The sequence below is a fragment of the Vombatus ursinus genome, unplaced genomic scaffold, assembly GCF_900497805.2.
Source record: "Vombatus ursinus unplaced genomic scaffold, bare-nosed wombat genome assembly UNPS02009824.1, whole genome shotgun sequence".
In the NCBI taxonomy this organism is placed as follows: domain Eukaryota; kingdom Metazoa; phylum Chordata; class Mammalia; order Diprotodontia; family Vombatidae; genus Vombatus; species Vombatus ursinus.
Window position 1 is genome coordinate 58,846 of NW_020949602.1, and position 10,608 is coordinate 69,453.

General features: G+C 55.9%; 1 protein-coding gene across 1 annotated transcript in view; it reads right to left on the reverse strand.

The window, feature by feature from the left end:
- LRP8 (LDL receptor related protein 8) overlaps positions 1-10,608 on the reverse strand; it is a 132,287-nt gene that overhangs the window by 37,204 nt on the left and 84,475 nt on the right. The window contains exons 4-5 of the mRNA XM_027852724.1: positions 3,271-3,399; positions 873-1,241 (exon numbers count right to left, since the gene is read on the reverse strand). Coding sequence (XP_027708525.1) covers positions 873-1,241; positions 3,271-3,399 — 498 coding nt within the window. The remainder of the gene's footprint in view (positions 1-872; positions 1,242-3,270; positions 3,400-10,608) is intronic.

Genomic DNA, 10,608 nt, shown 5'->3' on the forward strand with positions numbered 1-10,608 from the left:
GGACTGAAATGACTCAACCACAGAAACAACACGAAGGTCGTAACAGCAGAATGGGGGCTTGAAGCCTAAGTCTTTCCCTGACAAATGCAGAGCTCTTGGCCCGCCCTCAGAACGGCAGCTCCGCAGAGCCAGGTCTGCGCTGTACCCACTTCTGTGCCCTCCGGCCCTGCCCGTGGGCACTCATGGTGTTGTCTCAAAAGCGCCTTCCCTCGTGTCTGGGGTGCACCTACATCGGAGGCAGTAGAGCCCCAACAAGTGACGGGGACAGCCCTGGGCAGGCGGCCTCTCGGTGTCCCCTGCCTGTCCTGGCAGCTAACCAATGCCACGTTGGGGGGAGCCCTGGATTGAAGGCCCGAGGCCAGCCCCAACGCTCACGAGCTGTGGGACGGGACCTCCCTTCCTCTCCCTGAGGCTTCCTCACAGGAGCCTGGGGGCAGGGGTTCGACAGCAAGGGGGAAGCCTGGGAGAGGGAGGAGGGTTTGGTGGGGATGGGGAGGCGGGGGGAGGGGAAGCTCAGGGGTTCTGTGTTGGGGCAGGCTGAGTGTGGGATGCCTGCGGGTCGTGGACGGGGAGACGTGAAAGAGGTGTTTGGGTCCAGCCAGTGCCTAGCAGAGCTTGCCTGGACTCCCTCCTCAGAGGGGTGCTGTAAGGTGTTAATAACAATAATACTAACTAGCATTTATAGTTTGCAAAGCACTTTCTATGCATGATCTAGTTTTTTGTAACTCCCAAGTGCTCTGCATCTTGGCAACGGCCTTCCATTACTCTGCCTTGTCAGGACTGCAGGGACCCTCAGAGACTGCCTGCTTCACCCGCCTCCCCCTCCCCCTGGGGCTCCTGCCGCCCAGGCCACCCTCCCCCCAGGCACTCACCACAGCTGGCCTCGTCCGACTTGTCTTTGCAGTCCGCATCCCCATCACACCTCCAGGTCAGATGGATGCATTCTCCGCTGCCGCAGGGGTACTCGCTGGCGCTGCAGGTGGCCGGGGCCGCCGTGCCCGCCTGGCGCCCGCAGCGCTCAGGCCCCTCGTCTGACCGGTCCTCGCAGTCGGCCTGGCCATCACAGAGCCAGCGCTCGGGGATGCAGGTGCTGCTGTTGCATCGGAACTCCTGGGGCCCACAGACCTGGGCCGGGCACCCCCGTTCGTCGCTGCCATCGCCGCAGTCATCGTCGCCGTCGCACACAAAGACCGTGGCGATGCACGTCCGGTTACTGCACTGGAACTCACCGGGGGAGCAGACTTTGGGGAAGAGAGAACGTGTGCACACAGGTGAGTCGGGGACACGGCGGGCCACTCCCTCACACCCATCCCCCCTCCATGAAAGGTCGAGGGCTTGGACACATGTCAGCTCTGAACCGATGATTCTAGGGTCTTTTCAGAAGTCCCCTCCAGGTATGAAGTCAGCCAGCATTTATGAAGCACCTACTATGTGCCCAACACTATGCTAAGCACCAGGGCTAGATCATCACGAACAGCAAACAGTCCCTGCTGTCAAAGAGCCGTCTAATTCATAATTGCACGTGGATAACCTTACATCTGATTGCTTACTGTCTCAGGGAATGGAGGAGGGAAGGGAGGGAGGGAGGGATAGAATCTAGAACGTAAAACTTTAATAAACATGTTTTAAAAATAAATTACTGAATTTTTTTTAAAAGAGCCATCTAATGGGGAAGGCAAACATGCAAACCAAGACATCTATTAAAACCAAAGTACCCCCTAAACAGGTCTAGTATTTTCCCACCTCTGCACCTTTGCTCATGCTGTTCCTATGCCTGGAGCCCCTTCCCTCGCCCTCTAAAATCCTACCCATCCATTACGGGCCAGCTCAAGTGTCCCTCCTTCTTCTCAGCCTTCCTGATCCCCCAGGATCAGGGTCTCTGATCAGCCAACAGCCAACCAGGGTCTCTCCTGCCTTGGAACTCCACTGTCCTTCTTGTACGTGCCATACTTAACCCTGGTCCCCACCTCGTCCCCTTACTAGGCTGAAGCTCTCTGTGAGTCCAGGGGCTGTGCCCGAGTCAGCTTTCTATCTCTCTCAGTGGCCAGTACAGGACCTCCCCCTGACCCCACTAGAGTGTAAGCTCCTTGAAGGCAGCGGCTGGGGGTGGGGTTCATTTTGTCTCTGTATGCCCAATGCCAGCACAGTGCCAGGCACACAGTAAAGGCTTAATAAATGCTCGCACAATTGCCTCGCTTGGTACCCAGCAGGTCAACGTTTCAACGCTTCTCTCCTACAGTCCCAGATTTTCAGAAGGTTTGCTGGCCCAGAGGCAGGAGGGGCTCCAACCTTCTTCCAGCCCCAACTCCAGCAGGGAGAGGCCACGTATGATTCCCCGGTAATTGAATCAGCCCCTGGGATTGTGTTGGGTTTGCTTCCATGCTAGCATCCAGCCTTGGGCTTGGAGGTCCAGGGCGGCCCCGGGAGAAGGTTCGAGCCCAGTCTGGCCTCTCTGTGACTCCCCCACCCCCAGCCCTCAGAGCCCAGCAGAACAAATGGAATCCTTTTCTCCTCGATGGGATGGCCCTCCAACTACCTGAAGGCAGCTATTGTGTTCCCTAAGACTTCCCTGCTCCAAGCTAAACATCCGCGGTCCCTTCCCCAATCCTCTTATGGGCCATCCTATTTACCGGTCAGGACGCCCGCCAGCTTTCCAATGTCTCTGCTAAAATGTGGGACCCAGAACTGAAGCCAGTTTTAGAATCAAACTGATAAAAGCTCCCACTTCTCTGACACAGCATGGCTCACAAAGAGCTCTCCTCACCACCCAGTGAGGGAAGGTTATCTCCCTATTTTACAGATGGGGAAACTGAGTTTCAGAGCGGCAGTGTGACTTCTCCAGGGTCACAAAGCTGGTGAGTGGCAGAGCTGGGATTTGAACCAGGGCTTGATTTAAGGAAAAACTTCCTAACAACTGTATGAGGCAGCATGCTGGAGTGTCAAAGGACCTGAGTTCAAATCTTGCTTCTGCTATTTATTTCCAGAGGAAAATCAATTCTCTTCCCTGGGCTTCAGTTTCCTCCTCCGCAAAATGATGAGGTTGGACTCTGAGGTTCCTTCTGGTTCTAAATCAGAGCCCTTGATTCCTCTGGGCCTCAGTTTCCTCGGCTGTAAAAGAGAGCCATTAGGCTAGATGGCTTCTCAGGCCCTGTCCCCCTCTACAGCTCCACGACACTGGACTGTGTCCCGCCATCATCCAGAAGATGATCCTGGGCTCGGGGCCGGCCTCCTGCCCCCATCCTGCCCCGCTCCCGGCCCTGGGGTGCCCACCTGTGGTGCAGTCGACCTCGTCAGTGCCCATCTCGCAGTCCTTCTCCCCGTCGCAGCGCCAGGACGAGGGGATGCACTTGTGACTCGAGGGGCCGCAGCTCAGCTTCTCAGCGGGGCACACCTGTTTGGCTGCGTGGGGGAGGGAGACACAGACACAGGCAGGGTGAGTGATGCGAGGAGGAGAAAGCAACCCCAGAACTCAGGGCTCGAGAAAACCGAAGAGAGAGCCTTAAATCGTGGAGACTCTCGGTTTTACTGACAAAGAGCTGACGAGCAGAAAATGACTGGCCAAGGTCGCCCCGCTGGTAGCTGAGAACAGCGTCCCTGCCTCTGGTGACCACAGAAGACCCTCTCAGGCCCTGTCCCCCGCCCCCTGCACTAACACAGACTCAGGCCCAGAGACCCAGCCGGCTGTCGTCAGGATTAACCGCCCGCCCAGGAGACGGCTCTGTCTTTTCTTAATAAACCCGTCACTGCCCAGATGATCAGGCCAATTTTCTGACAGAGCTAAATTAGACCGTGAGAACAGCATTCACTTCCCAGAGCGCTCCAGAGTCTTCCAAAGCCACGGGGGGCCACAGAGCACCTGGTCCTTCCCAGGCCCCACGTGGAGCTCCCATGTATCCCAGGAAGCCGGCTCTGAGGCCCTCAGGACCCCCCCAACCACAAATCAAGGAGAGACTGTTTCATTTAATGTGTCTGTGCCGGGCACATAGTAGGTGCTTAATACATAATTAGTGATCAATAATCCATCTACGCACACACATAAAATATACAGACTCTCCCAGGCAGAAGATACCTCGGGGACCCTCTTGACCAACCTATACCTGAACAAGAATTCCCTGGCCAATGAGTGCTCATCCAACTGGGATACCTCTAGTAGATGGGGACCTCACTACTTTTCAAGGCATTCCAATCCATTCGGGGACAGCTTACACTGATAGGAGGCATTTCTCACCTCTTCCCCTGTCCCTACTACTCCAAGCTCTGCCTTGTGAGGCCAATCAGAACAAATCTAATCCCTCTTTGATGGGCTGTCCCTTCACACACAACTACCCTCTTTCACACAACACCCCTGCACCATCATCGTAACTAGCATTTACAATACATTTGGAGTAGGGAGACAATCGGGGATAAGTGACTTGGCCAGGGTCACACAGCTACTCAGTGTCTGAGGCCACATTTGAACTCGGGTCCTCCTGACTCCAGGGCCAGTGTTCTATCCACTGTGCCACCTAGCTGCCTATACACACACACGCACACACACACACACACACACACACACATGCATATGCCTATTTGTACATATATACACATATATGAATTTATATATAGTATTTTAGGGTTTGCAAAGCATTTTTCAAATATTATCTCATCTGACCCTTCCAACAACCCTCTGAAGTTGGTGCCACTATTGTTCCCATTTTAGAGATGAAGAAACTGAGCCCCAAGTGACTTGCCCAAGGTCCCACAGCTACTAAGTATCTCAGCGGGGATTCAAATTCAGATCTTTCTCCTCCAAGCTCGGTCACCATCAGCTAGCAGCCTCACGCATCCTCATACGTCCATATTCCTTCCTTCTAAAAGAAAGGAAGAGGGGACAGGTCCTCCTGGGGCTCCGTGCCCAGAGGCAGTGGAGCAGAGCTGAACAAGGGCGCTCCCACACTCCCAGGGCCCTGGGGCAGGGAAAAGAGGGTTCAAGGCAGAGCTGGGTCCACACCTGATTCTGCCACTGTCACTGTGGACTCTTATTAGTATAAAAGGAAAGTTGGTATTAGATTGGATGAGGAGTTCTGACTATGGACAGAAGGGAACATGCATTTATTAAGCGCCTACTGTGTGTAAGGCACTGTGCTAAATGCTTTACAAATATTATCTTATTTGATCTTCACAACAACCCTGGAAGATGAATGCTATTATTATCCCCTTTTTACAATTGAGGAAACTGAGGCAAACAGCGTTTAAGTGACTTTCCAGGGTCACACGGTTAGTAAGTATCTGAGGCTGCATTTGAGCTCGGGTCTTCCTGTCTCCAGACCCACTGTTCTAAAGTGGCGCCAGTGATCTTGTTTTTAAAAATATTTTGGCATAACTGGCGTCCCTTGTAATCCTATGTATTTTACTTGAGGCACTAGCATCTTCCTCACTCACAAGCATTTATTAGACACTCACTGCATGCCAGGCTGTGCTAAGCAACTGCACGCTAAGAGCATTTACAAGCATGATTTTGGGGAGGGGTCTGCCCTAGACTTCACCAAGCTGCCAACTGCCACGGCCACCATCTTGGGCCAGATGGTGTCCAGGGACAGTCTCAGCTTTGACATTCTAGGCCGAGATCCCTTTATCTTGGGAGATGACGCTCTCCAGGGCCCAAGGCTGGGAATGATCAGCCACGCTAGTCAGGAGCAGAATGCAGATTTGAACCCAGGCCCTGTGCCCCTCCTGCCTCCACATTTCCAAGTGTCTGCTGACCACGGGGCCGCGCCTGGGGCCTGGGAGGACTAACACAGTTACAATGATCAGGGGGCAGTCAGAGGCCCTGAAGCAATCAGTCTGGGTCAGGGCTGCCCCAATCTCTGGAGGGGACCTTCTCATTCATGACCGGAGCCCCGCCAGAGCTCCCCAAATCCTAACTCCTCATCTCGCTCCCTTCCCAGGCCTTGTCCTGAGCCGCACCGTCCCCAGGGTCCGGGCTGCTCCAGACACGCCTCTCCTAACCCGCTTTGTACGTGGCTGCCCACTCACAGGCGCCAGCTTGCTCCCAGATCTGCCCCACGGGGCCCTTCTCTGGGTCCCCACAGCCCAGGCTGGTCATTAGCAAGGGGCTGGTGGGATGAGCTGTGAGAGGGGTCCCAGAGTGCAATGGGCTCTCGCTGGAGGCAATGGGAGGTCTGCAAGCAGAGGCGGCAGGCCATAGGTGGGGAGTGCTTCCATTTAAGGGGGAGAGAGCGGCAAAGTGGCCCATAAAGTCCCTTCCATCTCAAATTCTCTGATGCTAGAAGGGACCTTGAGATCACTAAGTGATGGTAGATCCTGTAATCTTTGAGGTCCATCACACTGCCTCCCACGAGAAAGACGATTCTGGCCACGGGACAGAAGGGATGGGAAAGGAGAAAGCAGAGGAAGGAAAGCCTGCTGGGAGGTGACTATAGGCAGGAGCGGGGGTCACGGCTCGGCCGGGAGGGCTAGGACTTAGCGCCTGATGAGAAGGGAAGGGTCAGAGAGAATGAACCCAAAGGTTCCCCAGCTGGGAGTCACACCGCACACAGAAATGATGGCAGCCCCAGCAGCTTTGGGGGCGGGGGCATAATCAGCTGGAGCTCGGGGAGGCTTCAGGTCGAGGTGGCCACATAGAAGGGAATTTAAGAGCTGGGACAATCAGAGGAGAGGGGGCCGCTGGCCCCCAGTCGCCCTAAGCTCCCTCTCCAGGGCTGCGGGGATTTATACCCTCATCAAGCCCTAATGGGCCTCGTGGTGGATTCTTCCGATCACTGCATTTTAAACAAATCCCCGTGAGCTTCTGCGGCTGCTGCAGAAGTGGGGAGGGTGGGGATGAGTCACAGCCCCCAGATGCTGCTGATGCTCGAACGGGCGTTTCATTTGGTCTTGGAAATCTCAGCTCCCCAGAAGATTTGAGTCAGAGGGGATCTTAGAGCATCACTGCTCTAACCTTGCTTTTCAGCTGGGGAAACTGAGGCCCAGAGGAGAAAGCTTACAGGCAGTGAGTGCCGTGGTAGCCCAGGGACAACCACTCTGAAGACAGGAGATGTTTCAGCTGAGTGAACAGACAGGCCGGCAGACAGTGGGGAGAGAGAATGAGACCCTGAGGCTGAGAAAGGGAAGAAAGCGGGGTTGGGGGAGAGAGATAGACAGAGGTGGGGATGCGGAAAGATGAAGCCTGGAGGGCGAGAGATGACGAAAGAGGAGAGAGACAGATGGTGGGAGATGAATCAGGAGAGGGGAGGAGGAAAGGGGGAGGAAAAATAGAGGCAGCAGAAAGCTGAGGAGAGACAGGGGACCACTGTCAGACAGACAGACAGACGCACACAGGGAGTGTGGACAAAAGAGGAGAGCCAGGGGAGACACACACACACACACCCAGGACAGAAAAGACAGAAGAGGGGAGAAACAGAGAGCAGGGAGATACCCCACCCCCTGGCCCAGGGAATGGGACAGAGGAGATTGGTTGAGGATTACAGACAGAGAAGAGCCGGTACGGGCCCCAGAAACAGGGCAAGTAGCCAGAGAGTACAAAAGCCTGGACATTCGGACTCACCAGGGGCTCCTGAAGGGCCCAATGGCTTGTCCTGGAGAGATGCCACCCTCTGATCTCCCCAACAGCCCAGGCCACTAGGCAAGCCTGGCTCCTTCAGTGATGCCCTCCCGGATGTGGCCAGATTCAGCTCTCACCTTGGGCCCCTCTGTGCCCCAGCTGGCATCTCTAAGGCCCATGCCAGCTGTGTCCTGGCCATGCCCCTTCTCGGGGTCAGAGTTCTAGTTCAGGGAGTGGACTCAGAAGCAGCCACGGAAAGGGCCCCCAGACCCCCAGGCTCAGGAGATCCTCTACTCCCTGGGCATCTTATGGCTCCCCACGCCCCATCCCCACCCCCCAGCACGACCAGACCCAGGCCTGGCTTCTCACAGGGGCAGCAACGCTGCCAGACCCAGGACACACCCTCCCAGGCTGTTCAAGTTGCAGGGCTTGGCACGCCTGCCAGGAGGGGAGGGCGGTAAGGGGACAACTGGAGATGGTCACATCTACCAAGTCACTCGGGCCACTCCCTGGGACCCCTCCTGTCACTTCTCCCACTCCTCCGTGTACCCCAGCTACTTATGTCCACGTTAGACTTCAGACTTCTAGAGAACAAGTTATAAATATCTTTGTATTCTCAGCACACGTCCCTAAGGAGACTCACTATTTGTAAGATAGAAGGAGAAGGGAGGAGAGAAATGGAGGGAGGGAAGGAAGGAGGAAAGGAAAGAAAAGGAGGGGGAAAGGGAGGAAGGAAGGGAGGGAAAAAGAAAGGGAAGGAGGGGAGGGAAGGAAGGAGGGCAGGGAGGGAGGGGGACAGATGGGCTGGCATTCCCAGGCCGGCCCTCACAGTGTGGCCTCTGGGCACGGTCACAGAAGGTCCAGGCTGAAATCATCCCGTCTGAGTTTCACACCGCACAGATGAAGGACAGGAGAACCACGGAGAGGAAGGGGATTGCCCAGGGTCATGGCTGGCATTCTGACCTGGTCTCCAAGTCCAGACTCTTTCCAGGTTCTCTCAGATCCCTGTTCCCGACCTCATTTTCCCAGTGACTGCTCATTGACCTGGCCTAGAAACCAGGCTACGGGGAGGCCCCTGGTGGCCTGGGGCGGCTCCTTGGCCTCCGTGCTGGCTGTCAGGGCAGTTGCTTCAGTGACCGGCTCGCCCTCTACGTTTGGCCTGATTTTGACCGGCTGCGTCTAACCTTGGACTCTGCTCCCCTCCAAACGGGGTTCTGTGTTTTGGTCACTTTTCCCGGCCTCAAGGGTTTGTCTCTGGGCACCCATCCTGGCCATGCCCTCGGACACTGACAGGGGCGGCCTGCCCAGATCAGAGGAGAGCCTGGACGGGAGCAGGAGGCCTTTACTGCTCCCTCCCAGAGGGATGGTTCCCTGAGGCAGTGTGTCATGGCAGAGATGGAGCCTGCCTTGGCATCAGGAGTCAGAAGGCCTGGGTTCAAGTCCTGACTGAAAGATACATCGTGGCTGTGTGATGCTGGCCAAGTCACTAGCCCCTAAGTGTCCCAGGCAACCCCCCAGGCTGTAAGCTGCAGAGCAGGTGTGCCCCAAATTGGCAGAGGGAGCTTCCTGGCCAGGGCCTCTCTACACCAGGGTCATCACGGGTCTAGACAAAAAAAACAAACAAAACAGCAGCACATCATGGCAGCCTTTAAGGAAGCAGGAGAGCAGATCTACAACGTGAGAGCAGAAAAGTCCTCCTCTCCATTTTACAGATGAAGAAACTAAGGCCCAGTCAGGGAAGTAACCTTCTCAAGGTCACCCAGGAAGCAGTGGGGCTCAGATTCCAACTCAGCCTCCTGCCTCCCGCCTGGGGGCTCGAACCCCACCACTAGGCTGCCAAGGAGCCAGAGCAGCGGGGGCTGCTGGGAGAGGGGACATCCAGCAGAGACTTGGCTCTGAGGATTTCTTCTTCTTTTCCCCCCAGGCTGTCAGAAAGAGAGATGCCACTAAATCGGGAGAGCCGGCTCTCCAAGCCTCAGGATGGAGGGAGGGGGCTGAGCCCAACCCTTCCCAGGCGAGCTCAACCCCCTGCACTAAGAGGCACTGAGAGATCTGGGTTCAGGTCTCTTCTCCTCCAGAGAACTGTCAGTGCAGCCCCAGCTCCCGGGGAGCTCCCCTCTCCTGGATCCTAGAGAATCAGACGAGAGGTAGGTCCTCCTCAGTGGGTACCCCAAAGGGCCAGGGATGAAACCGAGGCTGAGCGACCTGGCCAAAGTCACCCAGGGAGGTCACGGCTGCTGCTCTACCCACTGAGCCTCCGCTATGACCCTGCCTCACGCAAGAGGCCCACAAAGGCCTTCTCCAGCCTGAATCCCTCAGGTGGAGTCAAGAATGAGATTAGGGGCTACCAAGGGTGGCAGCTGAGACAGCTATGGGAGGGGGCCAGGCCAGCTAGGGAGCTGGGAGGGGCAGCTCTCTCTGTCTCTGTGTGCATCTCTGTCTCTGTGTCTGTGTGTCTGTCTCTGTTTCTTTTACACACACACACACACACACACACACACACACACACACACACACACGGGCAATGAGGAAACCAGCCTGTCCAGGCAGGGACCTTCACAATGTGTGTCTCTGACTTTCCCTTGACCAAGACAGCCCCCTCCCACTCCCTGCACTCTTCCCTCGCGAGCCCCCCTGGGCTCAGGCTCTGTCTCCAAGGTAGCTCCCAGTTGAAGCCTGGGGCCCCAGGGCAGCGCTGTTGTTCTCACTACTGCCCCCTACCCCTCTGTGATCAGACAAGAGCCCCTGACCCCCGACATAAGTCTGCTTTGAGACTGAGGGGCCTGGAGAGCAAAGTCAAGGCAGACAAAGCACCCCCCTCGAGGGGCCCAGCCTGGTTGCTGCCTTCTAGCTAAGGGAGCTCTGAGGCTCCTCCTGCAGTGGGCAGCTCCTCAGTACCCCTCCATTCCTTAGTTTGGTTCATGAGTATTTATGCAATCAGAGCATAGTAGAGTAAGAACCTCAAAGGTCATGGAGTTACAAAAACTTAGAGCTAGGAAGAGTCTTAGAACAGAGAATGTCAGAACACAGAACATCGGAACACAGAATCTAATTGCAGAGAGGGG